Here is a 24,934-nt window from a genome sequence, read left to right on the forward strand (position 1 = left end):
GGCCGCCGCGGTGCCCGCCAGGACGGGTGTGGGCCCCCCCCCAGCCGACACGGCTGGAGCTTTCCTGGCGCGGGCTCCTGCGTCTCAAGCCCAGCCTACTTGCAGCCCTGGTTGCTCATAACCAGGCGTTTCCATCTGTCCCCTGGGAGCCCGGCCCTGAGGTCCCCGCTCACCCCATGGGTGACCCAGACCCAGACTTGACTCCTCCCCTTCCAATTTGACACTTCACCATTAGACATGGTGTAGTCCCTTGGCTCGTGGGCGATGGGGTGGAGAAAAAAGCTGCCTTTGGCCACGGGCCCAGCAACCCGGCAGCACTCAGGAAAGTGCAGAAGGATCTTTTGCATCTCAAAAGGGGCTGGTTGGCACCTCCGAGAAAAGGGAGACCAAATTGCAGAGCGCAGAGCCTGCCCACGTTCAATTCTCAGCTTTGGCTTTTGCATGTCTTGCCAACACACGGCAGCTTGTGTTTTGACACATCCCAGTCCCTGAGAAATGGGGCATTCAGCCCCAAGACTGATTTCTTTTGTCTAGCAACGTGTAGCCCAGGGTGGCAATATGCTCTTCCAGGTGTTTCACCCTCCCCTTGTCCAGGGTTAGCACCAGACTGGGGGAGCTGGGGGTTTTTTTCAGAGGAAGCCATCCTCGTGTGCTGGCCTCCCTGCGTGCTCAGTCTCTCGTGAAGGTCACTTCTCACCTTGCTCTTGGGGATGAGGATTATTCCTTGGCAGCATCTTGGCTAAGAGAAATGCCCATCTGGAGTGAGTCCTCTCCTGCGTTCCCTGGTTTAATCAGCTATTGGGTCATGCTGGCCACTGAGTGCTAAAATGTGGCTCATTATCCCAAAGATGATGAGTTGGAGACTTGGAAAAAAAAAATATATGTGTGTTCACATAATACAGACAAATTACTTACCTTGGGAAGAGTTGTTGTTGGGATGATCTCTCCAGCATTGCTCGTTTCCCCTCTAATAGCCAGCTCGGAGCACAGCGACACGAAACCTCATCACTGGTGGGTTCGGAAAACAGAGAAAAGGGCAAAATGTTTGCGTTCGGAAAGCGGAATGGGAGAGGGTGATTGGTTTGTGGTTTTATTGATACAGCTGATAACAGGGCCTGTCTTCTTAGCAGAAAAGCAAGTAGGTTACACAGCCAGTCAGGGAAAATTCAGGGAAGATTTTTGTGGTTTTCCTGCTCGTCTGGCAGACTTTGCAGTGCCGTAGGGACTCGGGGAGCTGGGCAGCACTGCTGTTTTGCTGTAAAGAGCAGCGTATCAAATGACTTTTCTGTTATGCCCAGCTGAAAAGGCAGTCGTGGCAGCCAGCTTCACCTCCGATATTAGCTCGGTTTTCATCTTTTTAGAGGAGATGAATGCTGAAATCCCCAACATGAGTGGGGAAATAATCTGCCAAAAGCAATGAAGCGCTGGGGGAAGAGGGGGTTTTCTTTGGGCAGTTAAAGACACTCGTTGTTGCCTGTTGTCTTTTGTTTGGTTTTGCAGCCCCAGAAATGGTAGCGGCTGCCTTCTCCTGACCCTGGGCTCATGGAAGGGGTCTATTAAAATGAAATAGCTTTGTGAGTGGGTAGCAAAGCTGCACGAGAAACCGTGCCCAGCAGGAAAAGGAACCTATAGGATGCAAATAAAGCAGGTTCAACCCCCTGCTCCAGTGAGCGTCTTTTTGCTGTACTTATAAAGAGAAGAGGACAGGTGTACTATTAAATCTTCTCATAGGAACAGACTATGAGAAAGCGACAAAAAAACATCCCTTTTTCTTTTGAAGTCAGGAGCAGGGAATTAGTAGTGGATCAGGTTGTATACTGTTATTCCTCATTTGATGAAAGCTGAGGTTACAATGGTCACTCTGTTCTGCTGTGCTGAGTGGGACCCATTATTTTCTGTGCACGGTAATGTAAAGCAGATTGCATCTCCCGGCACAGGGAGGGCTCGAGGAAGCAGTCACACACCGGTCAAGTCTCATTAGCTTAACACTACCTAATCCCCAGGGATCTCGTCCCTCTGGGAGTATTGTATGCCCCTGCAGGGAAGCATGACGGTGACAGTACAAGGGCCTTCTTGGCCAACGTAACATCTGTTTATTGAAAATCACGCAGAACAGAACTTTTTTGGCTCGATAGGTGTGCAAATTGCAATGAAAAACTGATAGCAAGGCCAAACATCAGGTGAAAGGCATTCACCTTGGCTGTCTCAATTTGCCCGGCTCCTCTTCGTTTGGCAGCCGGTTACTCTTGCAACCGAGACCTTCTCGCTGTGTAGCTCCTGCCGACATAAATGCCTGGGTGCCCTGTGGTCTGCCAGGAGGGTGCTAACAATGAGGGCTGGGGCAGGGGGACAGTTCCTGACCCCCTAGACATGGTTGGAAGACACCAGCCCCATAGCTATGGGATGGCTGCAGTCTTGTCCGTCCTCCACCCTGGGTCGGGGAGGCTGGTTTTTGTCCCCCCAAAAACCAGCTGTCTGAAACGTGTCCACGGTCAGGCTGAAAGAGAAGTAGGTGGTTTTCCTTTGGTCCACCTATGAGCGCATCAGGACCCGTGTCGGGATTCAGACCCTCCCTTTGGACACCAGAGGTGTCAGGACCGCATTGGGAAGGGCAGGGGTTTGGCTTGAAATAGAAGATGGGCCAAGTATCGGGGGGCAAGGGGAAAATGAGGGGTGATATCAGCTCCTGGCCCTGGAGAAAACATCTTCCCAAACAGCGTGAGGGACAAGCAGGGACCCTGGGAGCCGGGCTGGCGGCTGCATCTCGTGCTCTGGCTCTCATCAGAGCAGCACAGGCAATAGGGGACCTCTGCCTGCCTAAACTCTTCCAAATGTGATCTGTGCTCCAATAAAATAAACAGTTTAGGGAAAGCGAAGCCCCAGGCACACACTTTGGCAGCTGATCACTCCCTAATTGCAGGAAGAGCAGTTGGGAGAGGGGCTTTTTTTCTTCTTTGGGCTGGTTTCTGGTGAGAAAACTGGGCTAGAGGATCAGAGTTGAAGCTTCTCTCCCCTCACCCTCCCCCAGCAAAAATCCTGTTTTCTTCCCCTTTGTATTAATGGAATTCAACTTATTTCAAGGAACAGGAAACACAAACCGCCTCTACAAAGTGTGAACCTCAAACCTTCAGCGAAAGCCTGTTCAGTTTGATACGTGCAGTTCTCTGCAAACTTTTCCTGGGCTTTTTGTGTTGTTTGACAGCACCAGGGGCAGGTTTGAGGGCCGGGAAAGGATTTTGGTGAGCAGAAGTAAACCGGAGCCAATGCCTCTCAAGCCACCCTGCCTGACTGTGTGTGTTTCCCCCACTCCCAAGCTCCCCGGGCCCCAGAAGGGGATGGAGATAATTAACAACAGCCCCTTTCATCTGCAAATAGACAAGATGTGTCAAAACTAATTTCTTTTTCTCTAAAATTTGTGGTGAGGGGGACAGAGAGGGAACAGCCATGCTCTCCCACCCCACATTGGGAGTCACATCCAGCCTGCTTGTGGGGTCGTTCTTTGCAACGATAAGAGAAAGCGGTAACGAAACCAAAGAGAGAGGCTGAAATGAAGGATTTCAAGCAACCATCCATCCCAATTTTGCAGAAGGGGCTGGAGCCTCGGACAGCGCTGCCTTGCCGTTCTCCATCCATCCCCACGGGTCTCCCATCCCTCACCATCGCAGCGCCTTCCTCTTGCCCCCCTTCTTTCCTTTTTCCTCATTTTCCTTTCAACTCACCGGTTTGGAACTGTTTTAAACGTATTGGCAGCAAATCATATGTTTTTAATGAGCAATTTACTAGTGATTTCTCTTCCTGTGGCCTCTTTCCTTTGGACGCTGAAGACTACAACTCAATTCAAAGGTCCTTTTCCCAGTCAAACCAGAGCACATCAGCTTCCTTTCTCTCTAGTGGGGAGTTGCTCATGTAAATCCAATAGTTACTTGGGTATTTTTTATATACTCAATCATAAAAGTCCCTTTCCAAGAGTCTTTTCAGCCTTTTTTTCCCCCTGTGCTAGAATTTAAAGAAAATGTTGTTTATTTTATTGCAAACTATTGTTTGTTAGAATGCAAACTTGAACAATTTCTTCTTCTGGTCCAGTTCTCTTCCAGGAGGTCATTTACAGAAGCAACAATCCCAACACATTGTTTTCTTTTAAATTCTTGATTGTTTTTCTGTTGGCACTTGTGCAAATTGCCTTTTCTGCAAATGCATGTTATTAATGGGGCATCAGCTGCAGTTTCTTATTACACTGGAGTGGAGTTCGTTGGAAATATTCCAGCACAGTTTCTCTATGGGAAAACACAGGTTTCTTGAGAGCAAAATGTATCATAGGAAGGAGTATATAGTACCTTTCATTTTGGGGAGGCTGGGGAAAGAAAAATGGAGTACTCCGACAGCAGGATATTTACACTTTTTTGCAGTAAGTTAAATAGACTTATAATTATAGCAAAGCATTTTGATGGATCCCAAATGCTTATTTTTAGAATTTTGTTTAGCAGGAAATTAAAAACAAGTTGGGAAGAATCCCTGTTCTTGTAACACATAAATGGTGGTTCTCATACAGAGCAAAAGACCATCGCTTCACTAAGTATTTGAATCCAGCCTCCTCGGCTCTGGACCATGACGAGGAGCTGGCTGTGCAGCATGCAAATGAGAGTTCTTCTGCTTAATTATCCCTACTGGAGGTATTTATCAAGTTGCTTCTTTGGATAACAGTACTTCATTTTCCAAGAAGCTTGTTGCTTTTAAAGGTTTAATTGGGTCCTTTTACTAAATACCACAGAGATGCCATGAAGTTATGACGCAGCAGTAATCTCGCAGCTGTAGACTGGTGAAAGCTGCAGGGAAGAGGGGTTTGCTGACGGAGCTTGGCCACGGGAAGGCACGGGTGTTATTTTGGTCCATCCCAGATGTTTTGTTTGGTTTAACCTTACCCCTGAACCTTCTCTAGGGGTTCTCTAGGGGTTACCTACCTCCAGTAGGGCCACATCAGGTCACCAAATATCCACCAAGTGCAGCTGCTTCTCCAGCAGCCTTGGCGTGAGCCTCAGCAATTGGGCCCACATGGACTTTCCTTGAGTTCCCAGGTAATGGATCTGTGACTTCCACGGCCAATGTCAGTGGGTCAAATTTATGTGGTTTGGACTGAAAACCAAAAACATTGAACATTTTTTTTTCCCCTTTAAATTAATTTCAATAACTTGTTCAATGTGTCTGGTTTGTTTTTATATACTGATATTTTTCTCCTCAGCTTCCAAAATCAATGCAGTCTTCGCACTTCCCGCAGCCCACGTGCCCATGAAAGACAGTGCAGAAGCCAGTCCCTGCCTGCAGTTTTTGCCTGAGCTGTCTGACCTTCCTTCCCCTCGGTTTCCCTTCTCCTCTGTGCTAGCACAAGATTGAGGCACATCAGCCTTAGAAAGGGACTAAATATCGCATTGCCAAAATGCTTAATGCAAAGAAAATTTCTGTCCTTTACTTCCTTTCCTCAGAAAGATGCTCTAGGGTGGAATTAGAGGCATTTTGGGAGATGTTAAAGTAGATTAATCCAATCAGCCCTGAACTGATTCTCTTCTCTGTTTCTTCTGTTCTCTGTTTTCTTCTGCGCTCTGTTTCTCCCCGAAGAGATGCTGCACTCAAAATATTAGATTCCTTCCTCCACACGCACATTATTTTGACTATTAGGATGCTTGGGTTTGTTTAGAGCTGGATCTGGGTCTTCAAAGCCTGAGTGCAGCTGTCCAAAGCCACCGTCAGATCTCAGATAATTCAGTCTGTGTGACATACCAAGCAGAAGAGCCAAGGGCTGTGCCATGAGTAGGACATCCGATGGCACGGTGACATCTCATCCCTTCACCACGCCAGGGATGAGACAGCGTCCTGTCCCCTACAAGGTGGGAACCCATCCGCAAGGTGCAGCTTTTGGGCTGTGTCCCTCCTGATCTGGGTTTGGGGTGATGTGCTGGCTTTTAGGCACCAAGGGTTGGGTGACACTGCTCTCTAGTGGATGGCTCTTCATCAAATGGGTCGAGATGAAGGAGTTGAGGCTGATGGAAATGGTCAGCACTCATCCAGGGATAAAAATGACTTTTTCTTGTTATTTGTATCACAAGCTTTTAGAATTTAATACAAGTCCGTGGAGACGTTACATAGGCATGGAGTAATTTAGTAAAGAAATATAAATCAAAGATGCTTGACTTTTTATCTCACCTTGATGGGAAGGACTTGTTGATCAAGATCTTTCTGATGCCAGCAGTCCTTCCACTACCATGCTGTGGCTGAAGCCACAAGACCGGTGTCAGTTCTCCTGGTGCAGGGATGCTCTTGGGTGCAGAGAAATTACTCTTTCCATCAAACACCCCATGCATTTACCAAGCTTTGTGCCTGGAATAAGGGAGGAACAGGCCTGTGTAAGTTGGTGTGGAGCCAAAGAAAATGCAGTGGGATTTGGAAAGGAAAGGCGTGTAAACAAAGAGCTATTCCTGGAGCAGCCCGTGCACTTGGGCACGCAGAGGAGGTAGTGCTGCAAGCATGACACACAGAGCAACCAGCAGCATGCAACACTGGGGATGCTGCTGCAAGAGGAAAATTAAGAGAAAATCTTAGCATTCTCTCCAGGTACGCTCTTAACAAGATGCTTAAAAAATGCTGTGCTGGATCCAAGATGTAGCCCAGTGTTTGGTCTTGCAACGGCAATAGGAGATCCTCTTTAGGGATTTTAGGGGATGTGATTCCCACAAAGCATTCCCAGCAGCCACAATTATTTTATAAATGGCCATAATAATTTTGATATCGCACATCAGGGCCAAAATTAGGAGCAAAGCCCCCAGATGATGAGCTCCAGGCTGAGTGATCTGCCCTTTCTACCACCCCCGAAATCAGATGGCACCCGCTGGAGGAGCGGTCTGGGGTTTTGATAGCAGGGGAAGGAAGTTAACAACGGGGATGTCTAGACTTTATGATGTGAAAACTGCAAACCTTAGCAAATCTGGGAAAGCTCTTGGAACAAGAAGAGACCAAAATAACTAATCCCCACTGGTACTTTCCCTCTTAACAGTAAAGACTTTGGAATTTCTTATATGTTTATTGGTAAGCTCTAAAGGGGTTTTAAAGTTACATATTTATATATTTAAAAATCCTCTTTACCCCGAATCTCTCTAAGGAGAGGAGTTAAATCTTTCCAAGCTATTCATTTGTAAAGGCGGTGAAAACCAGAGACTTTCAACTACCCTGTTAATAAACCTCTAAATCTTTCTGTGGCAGTAAACAACAAGCTAAACCAGCTAATGACTAATCACAACAGCGCGCACACACATGCTGAAGTGTTGACGAGTAGGACTTAAGAATGAAGTAAAAGGTGAGCATGACCTGTGGTGGTCCAACGTAGGAATCGCGTGTCTCCGAATTTTGGTGAATTTGGCAACTCCAGTTCTGACCTGGGCTCTGTCTACCTCGGTTTTGGATTTCATCTGTCATGTTTTGATGAGTGTTGGGTTGTTTTTTTCTTAAACAAAAGAAAAAAAAAAAAAAGGAAAGTATTCAACCAGGCAGCATCACAAACCTGTTAAAAGGATTTTTTTTTTTAACTTAACTTGGGAAATATAGTCCTTTCCTTGCCGCTGGCGTAAGTAGAAGCATTTTTGGTCTGGGACTATAATGCCTCTCCCTAGTTTAAATAAGGAGCAGCTGCAAAACACACATACACAGGCACATGCGTGTATATTTTTATATTCCCCCCAGCCTCCTGACATAGCCTTTGGACCAGCCTTTCAGGGTCCCACGGCCGTTGCTGTTCAGCAGCAGGCTGCTCACATAGGATCAAACCACCCAGCCTTGTCCAGGCTCCTGGCGATAAAGCGAAAGGGCCTGATTTTGGTGAATTATAGAATTTCTACAATTACACTCCAGGACATAGACCCAGCCAATTTTTTTTTTTTTTTTTTTTTTTTTTTTTTTTTTTAATTTTAACATGACTTTTGATGTTATCAGCCACAGCAGTGCCGTGTCTGCTTTGGACCTCCCACAAAGCCCTTGATCTTGGTGACGTCCCGTGGCTGAAGCTGGGAGGTTAATTTGAGCTCTGTGTACACACTCCTTCCTTTTATCCACTGGGAGTTTAGTCTTTCAGCATCAGTGGGTGTCCCTCGGCTCATGCATTAAGAGACACGAAGAAAGAGCAGTCTATTCTCATCGTCTCTGTTTTATTCATCCTTATTATTATATATACATTATATATATTATATATTGTTATATACACCTCAGTCACATTCCTCCTGTAAGCTAAATAATTATCTTATCTTGGCTCTGTTCCTCCTTTGAGGCTGGGGGAGCTTAACCCTTTTGTCAACGTTATTGCTAACAGAGTACATGCATTTGTTTGTATTCCTTCCCTCCATTTCCAAAATATCTATTCCAGTGTTTGACATCATTTGAAGCAGGAGTAGGGACTTTGAAAAAGTTATTTAATACTTATCTTTGATACCACCAGTATTTCAGGACAAGTCTTTTCTCTCAAGACTTTACTTTTTTTCTGATGATTCATTATGTTCAATAATTTTTTGCTGATGTTTTTGTAAATAGTTTTCTCACCAGTGATATCATATAAATTTCGTACTGTAGTTCTTCACTCTGTGGGGCTGCCTCTTCTTCATTTTTCTTGAGCTATTCCTTTGCCCTCCAAGGAAGTAGCTCAATAGCCCAATTATACTTTATTACATGACACATCAGCATCTCATGTCCCGATTTGTGCGGTGCTTTAGAGAAACATCATTAATTTAAACCAAGAGGAAATCCCTTTCTTTTAATTCTTTTTGATCTAAACATCAATATTCTTGTTCATGTGAACATTCTCTGATCTGATTCAATACCGCATGCAAAATAGCTTTCAGTTCAGCATGACTGTATATAAATCAGCATCCTGCCAAAGCGTTATCAGGGTTTAGTGCATGGTTGTATACCCAATCCTATCATTACACTGGTCAAAACCCCATATACTCTTTCCAGCTGGGAAAAAAATCTATGTCTTCCTCTATGGAATATCCTCATAAAATGTGAGGATGAAACCAAGTGAGTGTAACTGATCCTCCACTAAAGCTCGTAGGGATTTGTTTAATGGTAAGATCTTCCTACAGAGATTTGGGGCCATTCTGTGGCAAACTTTATAGCAGGGATAAAAGTTTTTACAGCTGTTTGTTACCATGATATCCTCCTCATTTCCATGACATGGTTCAGAATATCCACAGAACTGTTTTTATTAAATCATGTTTGGGGTTTGTTTGTTTGTTTCCCAAGGGACAGGCTGAGCGTAGGCTGCTGCAAAACAGCAAGCCATCCCCCAGCACAAGCACAGGGCTGCTCTGACCCGTTGAGTTAGGAGATTTCCTCTGCCTTTGATACAGACTGCAGATTTTCAGGGTGAAAAGGCTATTTGTACAAGATAATCAATCTGTTTCAGTAGGTATCAGTTAAATCCCTCTCAAGGGGAAAAGGATAGAGCCCTAGTGAGAAATTCTCTTTTACTTGCTGGCAGAAATTGTATGCATGCTCCAAGGAAAAAAAACAAATGGGAAGCAATATTGAAAGCAGCTCAAAACAAAAAAAGAGCTGCCCTGAAGTTATCCCCATTCCCCCTTTGTTATCATCTTCTCGGTTTTGCTAAATTAAAGCCACACTAGAAGTCCCACAAGAAGTTACATGAAGGCAGGCGGGCACCATCGCTCCATGCAGGGGGTATCCATGCTTGATAAAACAAGGATCAGCCCCTGAATGTTTATTTTAGCCATGCTTTTAAATGGTTATCACTTATTCGCAGGGATACTATGTGCTTTATTTGACAGTGAGATCAACTATAACCAGCTTTGGTGCTCAAAGATTGCAAGACGAGTAATTTAGGGTTTTTAGGTGGGAAGAGCTTGTTACTGAGGCATTGCCCTGGCCCCAGTGTCACTACACCTCGCTCACCGGGGCTGCTTCCAAAAAATGATGCAGCGGTACCTACGGGAGAGAAGTAGCTGCCAACATATGAACATCAATATTTTTTTTTTAATAATAAATATACTATTTCATTGGTTTCTTTTCCAGTGTTGCCAAAAAATTACCCGTAGAGAGAACCACGTCACATTAACAGCTGTCTTTCTGCCCACATACAGGTTAAATGAGACCTTGTAAAGGGATAAGTATAGATCTTGTTAAATTACTGCGGAGGTGTGTGTTTAAGGTTCCAGCTAACCCAGCAAACCACGAACTGTCACTAATAGAAGTGCCACTGCAGCAGTGGAATGGGTCCCCAAGGCACAGGAGAGTTTAGTGAGAGTCCAGATATGTTGAGCATCAGGACATTATTGACGTACCCGCTGGAGCCTGGCATCAGATCATTTCATACTAGTTTTTGCACTGTATGATCTGTCTTGCCATAAGAAAAAAAAAAACCCACAAACCTCTTGTATTAAACAAGGAAAAACATGAGTAGTTTTGTAACTTTTTTTAAAAGCTCTCTTGTTCTTCTGCTACCGGGGCGTGCTCGAGGACTGATCCTCCACCTAGGTAAGTTATTTCTACCAGAGCTTCCAGAGCTGTTTACTCCTAGAAATTTTGAGCTATTTTCTCATGTTAAATAAGCTTTGACTGACCTAACACTGTTAAAGTGAGGGCCCAACGCTTTGGATGAATGGCGCTTAGATTCACCCTGGCAATTTTGATTTGAAACACATCCCTGTGGAAGAGCAGCTCAGGCTCTTACCAGAGGCGATGGGGATTTGGATCAATTCATAGACATGGCTTTTCTCTGGCTGGTTTTAGCCTACAGCTGCACCTGCATGAAAAACAAAGACCGAGTTAGTCATTTCCCTGGCTTAGACGGAGCAGCCTGGGCTACCGGAGTGAGGCTTTGCCCCCTTGCAAAGCCGGGCTTGCTGCCGATGGCAGGGGAAGGGAATGAGGGAGCAAGCTCAAGCTCTGACCCTTTCTCCAGCCCCTTTACACAGCCCAGCTCACAGCGTGGAATAAATTCAATAACCAGTAGCATTATCCGTCACGCCGCTCTCCGCTTTGCAGTGCAAGTTTGGTAACACATTTAGTTTTAAGGTGACGTAGAGGGGTGTAGCAGATGCATCCCAGCTTCACCGTGTCTTGTGGCTGAGAGGAGCCCAGATGGGAAAGTGCTAATTGCACCATTGCACCAAGGCACCAAAATTTAAAAAAAAAGATTAAAATTATAGAAATTGTCTGGCCAGCCTTTTGCTAAGCAGCCTGTGTGAATAATCTTTCCCAGGGCAAACCAGCAACTGAAACGTGCAGATAATAATAAACGGTAGCAGCAGCTCTCATTAGCCTCTCCTCCCACCCCAACCCGACCGCTGGCTGATGTGTGTAATAAATCACAGGCACACGCTTAATGATCCAAGATTTGTTTACAAAAAAGGTTTCCAATCAGATTTGTGTGCCTTTGAATGGGCCTAAATCACAGGTGCAGAGCCTGCCGTGGGGGATCATAGGCTGGGGCTTCTGTTTATCGGTGAAGCCCCAGCCCAGTTAGCCCACAGTAAAAACACTTAAGCGAAGGGCGGCTCATCCATCAGCCTGGTTTGGTTTCTTCTCCTCAGACCACAATTCTCTTGCTAGGATGTCCGAAGCAAGCGCAGAGACCTGGAGCACCCAGCTGTGCTTACAATTCCCACTGGATTGCCTGTGCCCACGTAGGGATGCTGTGTTTTAACCCCAAAATCCCACTTGGCTGCCTAGGACCCTGCAGGGGCAGAGCTCTGTGCTGGGGCTTTAGTTTATATAGGCTAAAGCTGTTCCTGCAAAGCCAGAGGAATGACCCTTTTGGATTTCATCCGAGCTGGAGAAGCGAAACCACATATTAAATAAATAATACACCCATAAAAGCCCAGCGTGCTGCCGCTCTCTGGTTTCTCTGCTCCTGGTGCCGTACACAGAAGGAAATGGCTTTCCCTCTGCCTCCAGCTGTTTTGTTTTTGCTCCTGTAGATCTTGCCCCTCCTGCGATCTCCCATCTCCTCGGAGTACTACCTAACCGTGCTGGATACGTCCCTTTTCTCCTGATTTCTATTCTTGAGACTCCATTATGGATATTTTCTTCCCCCCACCAATGGACAAGATCATCTCAAGACGTAGATAGGGCTACGTGTCAAATTAAGAAACAGGTGATATTTCTGCAAGACATCCCAGATGTTTGTCGTTCTCCCCATCTCCCATGGCTTCCTATCGAGGTCCACTGGGTTTGCTGTGCAGTGATGAGCTCCCACAGCCCAGGGCCTGACGGACCCTGCCCCAACCTGTGGCACAAGGGTGGTCACAGCAGGTAGCACTTGCTGAGCTGCCCCAGCTCGCTCGCCCGATGCCGTATCCCAACATTTTCTTTATGCCAGGGGTCCAGTCAGGATGAACTGGAGTATAATCAAAATAATCAAGCTGAATAATCAAAATTACCCTTGGGTCTCCCGGGTACTTAGAATTAGAAGGTTAATAAGAAGTCAATCACTCTTCTTAATGGTGGTAAAGAAATTGGCCAACTGCTGCACAAACTCACATTTTTTAAGGACAAGAAATTAATTCATGCAGCTGCCATTTGGGCTAGTGCCATTCAAGCATTTTTGGGGAAGACTCGCTGCCTTCCTAGATCCCGCAATGCCCTTCCTAGTCTCTCCCCCTCCGCCTGGCTTGAGTCTGCTCCAGCCGACAGCAATGGCCCCCCAGCAGCAGCGACTGCAGCCAGGACAAGCTCCTCTCTTCAAACATAAAATCCCTGAATAACATACACACAGCAGCTGAGCAGTTTCTGGGGCATGAAGGGGGCTGGGGAGGGGGGCAGAATTTATTTCATAAGGAGACCTTAATATTGCATAGCCTAGTTTAGGTGAAATTCAGTCATTTTGCTCGCAGCACAACAGGCAGGTGCCTTTCTATTAGGGCAGGAGGTTGCACTGGGCCACGTGAGCCTGTAAAGGGCTCGGGGAACCACATATAAAAAAAACCAAATTTAGTTCTTTCCTATGGGGTGTTCCCTGAAAACAAATAGTTCATGTGAAACGACTGCGATCCAAGAGCCAGGTGACGATCAAGGCCTTTTGCACAGTTGTTGCATCCAGCTCTGATTTCAGTACCTGCTCTAGCTGAGGAGGCTCTGTGAAGTTACCTCCACGGTAATTACCTTGCCATGGTGCAATACCAGAAAGTCACGGCTTAAGTGCAAATTGAAACTGGGAAGAGAGCTTGTTTACCCAGTGTTTAGCCAAGCCTCTAGATGGAAGTTGACTTTAATCCCAGTGCTTATCTGCATCCATTTCATCCTTGTAATAAGATGTTCAAAAGAGGAGTAAGAACAAAGTACTGCTAAACAGACCATGGAGCATAATCCAGCATCACCAAGGAAACTCTAAAAGAGATCTTCCACCCCTCCCGGCCTCCCCATCACAACCTGGTGGGGATTTGTGAGATATTTCTGGTCTAAAAACAGCACCCAGGAGTTTGCCTGCTTTCATCCTGGCTCGGCTGGGTCATAGCCAGGTCTCCATAGCCAACCTGTGGCCATGGGCACCCAGTACATGGGTTTTGTGCCGTTCAAGAGAGCAGAAGAGTAGCTCTGGATTTGGAGACTCTTGTTAACTGGCACACAACCCATGGGCACGGACCTTTGGAGTAAAGCTCTCATTTTTCCCCTTGTTTGAAATAACAGTCTCTGGGCAGTTACCTCTCATGGGCGGCTTGGAAAAACATGCCCAGAGGAGACAGCAGAGCAGCATCTTGGCCCCAAGTCCTCCACAGCATTACGTTATCTGGCCAACCGCTTAACCCCAAGTGCAAACGCAGTTGCTTTCTCAACCGGTGCACACGTGTGTATCTGATGGCAGGCAGGACATCAGGGCAGCCCTGCCACAAGCTTGTTCTGTATTTGCTGCTAAAACCAGCGTTAAGTCCTGTTAAGCTAGCTGCCTCGCTGACTGCATCAGCCGCATTGCCCCACCAAACAAGGTGGCCTCCTGCGGTGATTTGGAAATCGCTGCCTGTTGCCTCAAAGGCAGGCAGCTAATATTGCACAGGGCTGTGAAAGACAGACAAGGAAGGCACTGCAAATAGCTCCGTACCCTTGGCAGAGCAGACGCGCGTGGCAGATCATCATCCATACATTCACAACACCTTGTACAACCCCCATGCTCCCAAATCTTATTGCCCTCCTGATGGCTACAGATATTTAGTCAAACCAGAGCACTTAGCTCATGCCCGTGCACACATGCATTGCAAGTGCCGTCCTTCACGGGGGGGGACACCTCACGGCACGTCCCCTTCTGCTGATGGGCTGATCCAGGCTTTCCGCTCTCCCTGGCCCTTTCCTAACACCTCGAGACACACTGGCTCGGAGCAAACTCTTTAATTGCAGGTCATAGCAATTTCAGCCTTCCTGTGATTATTTAGGAAAGTTATTCTGGTGATGATGATTTTGGAAAGTACACACACACACCCATAACACATACACACACACCCCCATGCAGTTTTGGGTTGATTTCTATAGGAACTGCAGAAATTTCACTCCTCCTTGGCTTGCAGGTCTCCAGTACTGTCTCAAGTGGCCATTGCAAACTCCTCCTACCACAGTGGTGAACGCGGGTATTGATCAGCCAACAATAAAATGCTTTGATGGTTATAAATAACCTTCATTTCCTTCCACCCTGCCTCTACTCTAAGTTACTCCCCCAAAGTCTAGCGGGGAGCTCACAACACCTTGCAAGGTTGTCTGTCTGTGTGCATTATTTACGAATTAAAGCTCAGCACAGTTTACGACTCTCTAGCTGTGTTACTTCTGTAACTCCTCAGGGGCAAAGCCCAACGCTTACCAGCTGCCTGCACACACCCCCCCAGATCACAAACAGCTCATGGCTTGGGTCGCACGTCATGGGACTAGCCGTAAAACATCTTACCGTGCCGTGCAAGACAAATTTCAAACAAGGTGCGTTGGCACCGGAGCAGACGCACTTGAGCATCTGCGCAGCGGAGCTGTGAGCTTGCTCGGCAGCTAAGAAAAGCAATGTTAGCGCTGGTTTGCATTTTCAGCTAGAAAAACCAACAGGTGCTGGGCAGAACCATTCCCTGGCTCAGGCTGTAATGAAAGGCAAAAGCATTTCCACAGCTGGCTGGTTTGGCGCGAGGCTAACGCGTGTGCCACCGCAGCAGGTGAGACATGTGAGCTCACCAAGTGGACATGAGCAATTAGCATGCCTGAGGCTCCTTCCACCTCCTAATTCACTCAGAATAATTCATTATCAAAAAGTCTTCAGCAGCACTAGTCTGCCGACGGGTCCTGATTGTAGATGTGTTCTTTGATTCACTTTAGAAGATAAATTGACCTGTGAAACTCCAGTCTAGTTCATGCTAATGAGTCTCTGTAGGGCCATCATGAGAATTAATTTATTTATCTAAGGACTTCTCCATAGTGCTCATCTGCTCAGCAGCTAGACTGAAGAGACATAATAGGTCTAACACACTGGAAATACTAGAGCAAATCGCCGATCCCTGGAGGTGTCTATCCTATATTTGCTGTCTTGGGTTAAAGTTGTTCTGGTGCAGGTCCTCAGTTTCCCACCTGTACAGCCAAGAGAACAAACACGTGTCTTCCTGCTCAAAGAGCTTCCTAGTCAGCAGTGTGAGAAGTGTTACACCAGCACCGGCATAAGCTACAGTTCCTGTCCATCTAATCAAGGGCTTCCTTACCCTTTTTTGCACCTTTAAAAGCAGCAGGATAGCCTTTTTATTCCAGGGTTTTGCAGTGGTTGTGGAAAAGAACTCCCCACTTTTTCTGACTTACAGTTTTTGAATATGGTCTCCTTGTTTCTGGCCATCTTCTATCAATAAACAGCCTTGAAATGTCTCTCTGCCCCCCAGCTGCACAGACACACTCCTGGCCTCTACAGAAGAGGTGGTTAGCCCCAATTGAACATCCTACCTAACTCACTCACGTTCTTGCCCCCTCCAAGAGCGGCCAGGGAGCCCAAAGTGATGCCACCAAGCAGAGACGTCCCTCTGCATTAACATCCCTCTTCATTTCTTCCCCTGCAGCTTGAAAGCTGTCCTGATGGGGAAGCCCCAGGACAACACAGTGGACTTGTCGGGCATCCCGCTGACGCTGAAAGACTTGGACCGCGTCATGTCCTACCTCCAGCACAGCTCAGAGCACATCGACACAGTGGAGCTGTGCTTCACGGAGCTGACAGACGACATGCTGCTGCAGCTGCTGCCAGCCCTCTGCGTGCTGCCCCACCTCACCACCCTCTCCCTCAACGGCAACCGGCTCACTAAAGCCATCCTACGGGACCTCACCGAAACCCTGAAGGACCCCAAGAAGTTCCCCAGCGTCACCTGGATCGACCTTGGCAACAACGTGGACATCTTCTCCTTGCCACAACCCTTCTTGGTCAGCCTAAAGAGACGATGCCCAAAGCAAGGCAACTTGCCAACCATTCTGGAGTTCGGCGAGGGTCAGGTAAGCGATTTGGAGAGCCAGGATGGCCTGGCCGAGAGCCAGGAGGACTTGCGAGCTGGACCAGGCAAGACTGACAACATAGGCTTGCAGCAGACGGACAGAACAGTTGAGGCTGGGGAGGTCCCCAACTCGGAGCAAGGTGCTGCGACACCGCAGACATGATGTCCAGCTCCGTGGCTCTTGGGTGGGCGTGTTGAGCAAGGATGACTTATAACCAAGACCTCAGCGTTGGAGGTCCTGGCAGAAGGTCAATTCACACGGTGGGATGCTTCGGGAGTCCAGACTGCCGCCTTCCTCCCATAGAATGAATGTCAACTTTTTTCTTTTCAAAGAACGCATAAAGGTGATCGCGTTGAATACTTGTATTTTATAAAAGCTGGCCAGGTATTTTTAAACATTAGTGACGTGCTATGCTTTTTAACCTCCCAAAAACGCACCTCCAAGGTGGTGTAATATGAGGCCCTTAGAAGAGCACAAAAGGGGAGATGAAAGGTGCCCAGACTTTGCAGGGAAGGGCTCCCTTTCCTTAGCGCTGGGTCTAGCCAGATCCCAGCTGCTCTCCCACGCGTGGTGGACAGACAACGGTCACCCCAAAGAGGGCTGCCGCCAAGACAAACCTTAAATCCTTTCCAATCCTGACTTCAGGAGTTGCTGATGAATAGCATATCTGCTGAGATGCAACAGAAGTCTGATCACACACTAACCAGGGGTGTTTCTCTTAATACTGTGAGCCAGCCCGAAGGGAGAGCTTTGCTTTCCTGGTGCGGAGCTAAATCCCAGCCCGCTGCGTGCCTGGACGCCTCTCTCACCCTCCAGCCTTACTGAAATCAGGCTGGCACTTGTGCCTGCCCAGTATTTATTCAGATGTAAAATCCAGTTTCCCCCCAGCCGTGCTGCTGTAATAACTCCAGAGCTTTTAATGCGGTACCTGGCGCTTGCACCAGCAACGCTGAGAGTACTTGATCCATTTTGGGGAGCGATCCGCAAAATCTGGAGCCGGGGCTCAGCTCAGGTTCATTGCTGTTGCTGACAAAAGAGACCACCATACTGAAGGTCTATAAAAGAAAAAATAATCCTGGGGTTCATCCCTGTATCACTGCCACTGAGGGCTGGGCGGACACAGCCAGCTGGAGATTTAAAGCCTCAGAAAGGCTGTTGGGTCACTTGGCTGTGTCCATTGCCCCCCTGGACCAGAAGTGCTTTGTTTCTAAAATGTTTTGTTTTCTAAGAGACATGGGTTTGATTTTATTTTATTTTTGATGGAAAATTGATCACCCCAGAGTAGCAGTGCTGGAACGTGCACTTTGGCTTTTGAACCAGAATTTCATTTGATCCTAAACCTGGGGGAGGGCAGGAAAGTGTGAAAAACTTCCTCCCCCTTACGTTCAAAGGACCAAACGTGACTCCCTTTGCTAAGAGGGAGCCCCTTTCTATCTGTTCAAAGCCCTTCCCCTGACCAGCTTTACAGCACCGTTTTCCTGGCTCGCAGCAGTGACTCTCTGGCTTTGCTTTTTCTGGGTGCAAACGCAGTCAGACTTTTGGTCGTCTCTTTGGCTCTGCTCATTTAACATCGCTGCACCGGGAAGCTTTTTCCAGAGGGGCTTCACGCTGTCGGTGGTTGTTTCTCCTCCGTATGCAAGTAGATAACTTAGAAGAAACTCTGCTACTCGTTTTAATACATTTGGCAAAGTTCAGTATGATTTGCATGTATCCACGCCTTTTTCCTTTTTTTTTTAATGTTAACTCTTTCCAACAGGCATGAAAAAAACTTTGCAGTGAATAAACTGTTCTGTTTGAAATAAAGGAACTATCCGTAATCAAAATAAATTACAATGTTTAATAAAGACCCAGGGTTGAATTTTTCCTCTGTGCAGACTGAAGGCCCAGCTGGCAGCCCAGAACACCCCAGCAAAAAACCAGTGCTAAGCACTGCAGGTCTGGGTTCTCCAGGGTGCTTAAAAAAAAAAAGCCGCTGTAGCTGGCTGGAGAAATAAATAGCCCAGTTTATGGGCTGGATTCTGCAGGGTGGGCACAAGGTGGACACAGAAGCATCATAAAAGCATCTGTTAAATTTTAAATGTCGCCAGTGTGCAAAACTAATGTGGGAGAAAGGAATCCCGAGAATGGCATACTGCTCCACGGGGTATTTCTCTCCAGTGTTACAGCCTCAGCGCACTGAAGGAAATGGCTTTTTATTTGCAGCCAGGACTGTTTAGATGATGTTTGTTCCAGCACCCAAACCATGGCAAGGGCTCGCACAGGACATGGCAGCCAGCGTGCTGGTGAGAGCAAGTTTGTCCTAACTCACAGGAGACCTTTCCTGCAGCACTTGGGGACTATTTCCATCATTACTACAGCTTCAAAAGGTACCTTTAGTAGAGGTATAAATTAAGCAAGATGTGATACACCAGCTTGGCCGGGTCTCAGCTGGATCCCTAACCGTCAGCCCATCCCTGGGGGAGGTTGCACTTCTCCCCCTCCCCAGGAGCCACACACAAGGGTCTCCTTGCCTGGGGCAGGGCTGTGGGACGGAGCCTATGGCACGTATGTTTTGTTCGTACAGAAAGGCTGACAGGCAGCCTGTAGAGCCTGTGCCGGCCCCCAGGGCAGGCAATGAGACACGGGCAGCAAATCCACCATCACTACTTCATCCGCCACATGCACACGTCGCCTTGCTGTGCCAGTAGTACATCCCTCACGGAGATTTGTTAACTCAACCTATGGGGATTTCACCAAGAACATGATTTTTTCCTTGCAAAAAAGAAACTCCAGCAATTTCTTCTATAAGAGGTCAGGCACTGGTTTGCTCAGTATCTCAGTACTCAAAACCAGGCTCCCCTCCTTCCTATGCACGGCTCCTGCAACTCTGTCAGTTTAAATTATTTAAATCACAAGCTCCTTGCTGCAAGGTTTTTATTTTCCGCTAAGTATTTTCACAGGAGCCAGCCATCCTGGACCTCAGCATCCATCTGGACCCCCCCAGTTTGGCCATGCAAATTCATAAACCAGAGGCACTTTGCATTTAGAGCGCTGCATCATTTATTGATGCTTTGCACGCTCAATTCCCTCACTGACAAACCACCCAGGAGGTTGCTCCTGCCACATTTCCCCTCCAGCCCAGCTTCTACCTGCTGTGAAACACATTAATCAGCCAGGAGATACTTTGCATCTGTCAGGCTCTTTCTGCAAGGGGCTACGAGCAGCCCACCAGCTCAACTTTCAGCTGCAGAGGGCTAAATGCAAGGCTCTGTGCCCAACGCTGCCACAGATTTGCTGCGAATCGGGAGCACCTCGTCCTAGCCAGCCATCCCCCTCTGCTGTGAAACGCTGCGGTTGGGTGCCTCGCGTGATCATCCAGGACTGCGCTGCAAAGGGCGAGCCTCCGGAGAAAGACCCCACGTCCCTCAGCCCTTCGCCCCGTGCAGACGTTGCACAGCTTGAGCTAGCTCTGCTCCACTGGTACAGGCAGGCTGTGCCGGTATCTCTCTGTGGATCTTCTGAGAAAGGGAGATAACTAGAAAGGGCCTTTTATCGATATATTCCTGCGTGCTGAAGCTTGCACCAAATTACTGACTTTCATAGGAAAAGGAAAAAAAAACACAGCTCCAGTAGAGACAGTTATAAAAAGAAGAGGGCTTTAGCTAATCAGTCTCTTCCTCGCAGTGTGGATTAGGTCGATTAGCCATTTATTGCACTTCAGGATGACGATGATCCTGTAGACTCAGTAAAGAGTGGGTTGGTTTTTTTTTTTAAGAAAACAGCATGAGATTGCTTCCCTTCGTAGCCCATCAGCATCAAAACAAGCTTGGAGCTCACTCCATATATAATCAGTGTTCCCCATGCTACGCTGGGCTACTTGTTCTGGTCAGAAGCTTTAAATGGCCCTAGAAGAATGTTTCAAGTACTGAAAATCACTGCTGTTAGAATATTAAAGTCGGCTGAGGTCATTTGTTGTCAAAGGGGGAAGGAAATATCCACTATAAAATAAAAAAGTCCATAAAACATTCAAGCCCGGTTTGGTTAGTTATCTCCACCAGCACCACACAGCTCTGCCTGTGCATGAAACTAGTCTGTGGGAGAAGATTTATGCCTTCAGCAACAAAAATGTAATTGGAAATCATTCTGCACAGGTTGAAGAGCCCATACCGAGGGGAATCAAAACAGCAGGCGAGGAATGAGAGAGGCATGAAAGGGGCTGACGCCACGTGCTCCGGGGGGCTCATTCCAGCTGGGTTATCTCGGAAGAGTTTGCACAAGCCCCATTTGGTTTTTGAAGGTGATTATTCTTAAAATGAGGGTTACGTTCCTGAGGGGAGTGGGAGCAGGCAAGAGGGCTGGTGATGCTCACCCCCAAGCAGGGACTGCGCTGGAAAGCCAGGAAGCCACAGAAAGCAGCGTCGAGGACATCAAGAAGCTCAAAACCACTTTGGCCAAAAGCATTGCTTGCTGCTCACCAGTCCTTCGGAGAGGAGCAGAAGACTGCAAACACCTACCCAAAACTGCCCAAATGCCTACCCAAAACTGCTGCAGAGGAGAGGCAAAACAGTGAGCCAAGGGACTAAGGGGACACCAGGGGAGGCAGCAGAGGGCTGCCCCGGGCAGTGAAACCACACTGGGTTATTGCACTGCGACTGACTTCGCACTCAGGCACAAACGTTTCAGCGCTTTCCTATGGTTCAGCACACCTCATTTCAGCAGCAGGAGAGGAGGAGGCTCCAGAGCTCGTGCAGGGACCCCTCGTGTCCTCAGAAACACAAAGGCTCCATGTTCCATTAACTGGGAGTGCATCGCCAGCAGCTGCTATTGCCAAGGAAACCGATTGACATTATTAGCAGTATTCACGTATTAATGCTTATGAGGAAAGGAAAAAAACAGCTAACCTAACCTCTCCAGTGTTATCTACTGAGGTGAGCAACAGATTGAATCTCTTCCTGACCTCTTTGGTACACAGATGTCGTGCTGGAAACATCGCGCAGTGATCCCACTCTTCCCTCGCTCCAGGGGCAGTTGAGTTTTTATCTGCCTGGGGGCCATACTTCACCAGCAGATTATACACAGCAAGAGGAGATGATCTTTCCAGCTCTATTAAATGTCTTTAGCATTAAATTCTGAAGGACAACGGGAAACGAGATCCATCACTCACAGTCCTCTGACAGCCTCCAGTGATGCGAGTCTCACTGCTTCATACAAGCGGGCCCCATCTTCAAGAAATATTCTCAAATGCTCAACAGCCGTAAGTGAAAGAGCTGACGACCCTGCCATACCAGAACCTGCCAGGCTTTGGAGATTCAGCCTTTCCTTTCCATGCTTTGGGGGAATAGAGGTCTTCTAAGATGATGAAGTGGCGTTAGAGGCTCGATGGGGATCGCTCCCCTCCCTTGCAGCATCCCATGACCAGCGATTGCACACTTTCAAGACATGGGTTTGCACACACCCAGGCAGCACATCATGACTGCTACTTATCACACAAAGCTAGCCAAAAAATAAGAAATACAACAGGCTTGGGTCCTACTGCATATTTACATGTGCTTGGTCAAGGACAGCTTGTCTGGGAGGAAGGCAAAGCGAGGAGCAAACACCATCACCCTGCACCGATTACAGCCGCGCGCTCCGCTTTGAGCCCAGTGCAATAGCCCGGGCAACACCATGCTGAGCTACAAACCCCACAGACTTTACCATAAACGCAAATATCTGCAGCTAGTGACTGCTTGCGGGCAGGAAGGTTCCCAGCTGGGAGCTGGGCAGAGGAGACAAGGGAAAATCTTAGTGCAGGGCTGGCTGCGAGGCTGCCCACTTATTTCACCCCACTACAATCCACGCTCTGCTTGTACCAGAAAAGCTCCTCCAAATCCATGCAGATGCAATCCCTTCCCCACCAGGACCAAGCCCCGGGGGGGATCGAGGCCCCTCTCGCTGATGCATACAGCCCAACACACCCTTTGCTCTCACATTCTCGCCCATTTTACTTACACCCATCACACCCACCTTTAGGACAAATCATCTTTTTTTTCTTCCTCATCTTTCCTGTTCCTTATTCAGAGGAAAAACTGAACACAAGCTATACAGGAGAGTGTCTGGGCAGGGCAGGCAAACGGTTTTGTCTGCACTTGCTAAAGGACTGGGGTCCCTGATGCAGCCTCCTCTCTGCCTTAGCAAAACCCAACTTGAATTGTATTTATTTTCATTCCCTTCCAAGCTTTAAGAAAGAAATATATATTTATAGGGCTGCAGTGCTTGGAGGATTTCCCGTGTGCTCCCCGGGAACGCACAGCGCTGCAGGGGAGAACTGAAATAGTAAATGAACTGGAGGGGGTGGTGGGTACAGGCTGGTTTTTTTCTTACATCTGTATTTTGCAGTCTCTGGGTTGTAAAGAAGCAGGTTCATAGGAAATGGCTGTTTACGGGGAATGGGTGAATGAAAAATAATCACAACTGCTGCAAAAGAAGGTGGGGTTTCAATGTGAAAAACATGTTTTTCAAACAAGAAAAAGCTGACCTAGTTGAAAACCCAGAGAGCAGCAGGTTGGCTGACTTCTATCGTCGTTACAAATATTTATTGGAAAATGCAGTGCTTGGGGAGCGTGACGAGTGCCTCCGCAGGAACCGAGGAGGATTCCTACGCTTGTCATGGTAAATGTCTAGTGAGTGCCCTCCTGAGCAGATGCTGCTGTTCCTGGGTGTGAATGCAACCAGACCCTTGAAGTCAGGAGTGTGCCGGGCTGCCTGGAGCAGAGCTATGTCAAAATCTCAATGGAAATCCCAATACCCAAAATTTAGGAATGCTGGGCTGCCATTTTCCTGAGCAGACGGGTCCAAGAGGAGAGCCACCAGCCCTACGTACGCCCCAGGGCCCCTCCTTCCAAAATCATGAGTCAGGCCACACGCAAAATCAGGCCTTTTCCACCTAAAACGTAACTCAACAGCTGGGGAGTGCTTTTGAAGGCTGTGAGTCAGGCCATAACAAAACCTACGTGAATACCCTGGTTATTGCGAGGAAAATAAACTCTTGCAAGAGTGCTTCAGCTACAGCTGGTTAAATAGAGAAGAAACCAGCAGGAGTGAAGGAGGACGATTGCAGGATGCGGTTTTCCCAGGGAAAGGTGACTCTGACGGGGTTGCAATGAAGGACACAAAAAGGGAGAAGGTTGAGACCTGGGCAAATCTCACCCACAGTATCTGGGATTAAAAAAACATCTGCATAAAAACCCAGGAGGAGGTTAGGCCAAAACTTTCAGCTGCTCCCATGCTACCTGAAGCCTGATATTTTTTGCCCCTTATTAATAGAAGAAAAAGTCCTGGCTCGGGGAAACTTTTGCATTATTTATTGGCAGCTCATGCTGGTGTGTTTAACGCTGGTCCTGGAGATAGCGAATAGCCTGCTCCAGCTCAGCTGATAGGGGAAAATTTATATAGTGGCATCTGGAAAAGCAACTAAGTATTACCCCTCAAGGACTACCTGTTTTACGTACAAAACACTGAGCAAGCACAGTTAGAAACCAGAGGGGCTTTAGCTCTTGCTGATCAAGGAGCTCTGAACTAAAATTACATTGCTGTTCAGATGTGTGCAATTCTTGCTGAAATAATTTCCTTGGTGGAATGATAAGGCCAATGCCAAAATACTTCAGGGCCCAGAAAAAAGGTGCCAGACGGCAAGTACTGAGCACTGGGGAGGACCAGCCTCCCACAAGCAGGGATGGATGGATCAGGCCACCCTCCCCTTCCAGCCCATCAATTATCTCCTACATTTCAGTGAGCAAATATTCCACCCAATTATGAAATTTCCCTTTTACTACAAGCACAATTAAAAAAAAAAAATTGGATGTATCCTATTGTTTTGATGCTTATGACAGTGCTACAGGTCTTCGCCAGGATCAGGGCTCTCTTGCAGCAGATGCTGTACAAACATGACAGCCCCTGCCTGCTGTCTGCCCTGACCACGGGCAGCGCAGCATCCTTCCACCATACACTCAAAGCTAACAGCCAGCAAAAGTGACTCCCGAGTGACTTCTTTAAATAAGATGGATTTGAAGACCAGTTTTCCTAAACCATCAGGATTAATACTGGCTTTGGAAACATCTTGCAGATTCTGCTATGCAATCCGTGTGCCCTGCACTAGTAAGCCCATCGAGGGAAAGCCTGCAAGGCTCGCTTAGCGGCGCTCAGCCTCTGAGTATTAAAGTCGGCAGATCAGCCTTCAGAGGTCACAGCTAAACGGAGTAGATTTCATTGATTGTGCCATTAATTGTCTGCCAAGCAGAAGGCTGCTGTATGATGAACGACCAGTTAATTTACAATAGATCACGCTGTCCTGGTTGCAGCTGGGACAGAGTTAATTTTCTTCCTCGTAGCTGGTACAGTGCTGTGTTTCGGATTTAGCATGAGCATAATGTGATAACACACCGATGTTTTAGTTGCTATTAAGTAGTGCTTACACTAGTCAAGGACTTTTCAGCTT

At 47.4% G+C, this 24,934-nt stretch overlaps 1 protein-coding gene across 1 annotated transcript in view; it reads left to right on the forward strand.

Moving 5' to 3' along the window:
• LRRC75A (leucine rich repeat containing 75A) overlaps nucleotides 1-18,311 on the forward strand; it is a 96,467-nt gene extending 78,156 nt beyond the window's left edge. Inside the window, exon 4 of the mRNA XM_009333441.1 lies at nucleotides 16,056-18,311. Coding sequence (XP_009331716.1) covers nucleotides 16,056-16,641 — 586 coding nt within the window. The 3' untranslated portion in view covers nucleotides 16,642-18,311. The remainder of the gene's footprint in view (nucleotides 1-16,055) is intronic.
• The last annotated feature ends 6,623 nt before the right edge of the window (nucleotides 18,312-24,934 follow it).

This window comes from Pygoscelis adeliae, unplaced genomic scaffold (assembly GCF_000699105.1).
Source record: "Pygoscelis adeliae isolate BGI_AS28 unplaced genomic scaffold, ASM69910v1 Scaffold331, whole genome shotgun sequence".
Taxonomy (NCBI): Eukaryota; Metazoa; Chordata; class Aves; order Sphenisciformes; family Spheniscidae; genus Pygoscelis; species Pygoscelis adeliae.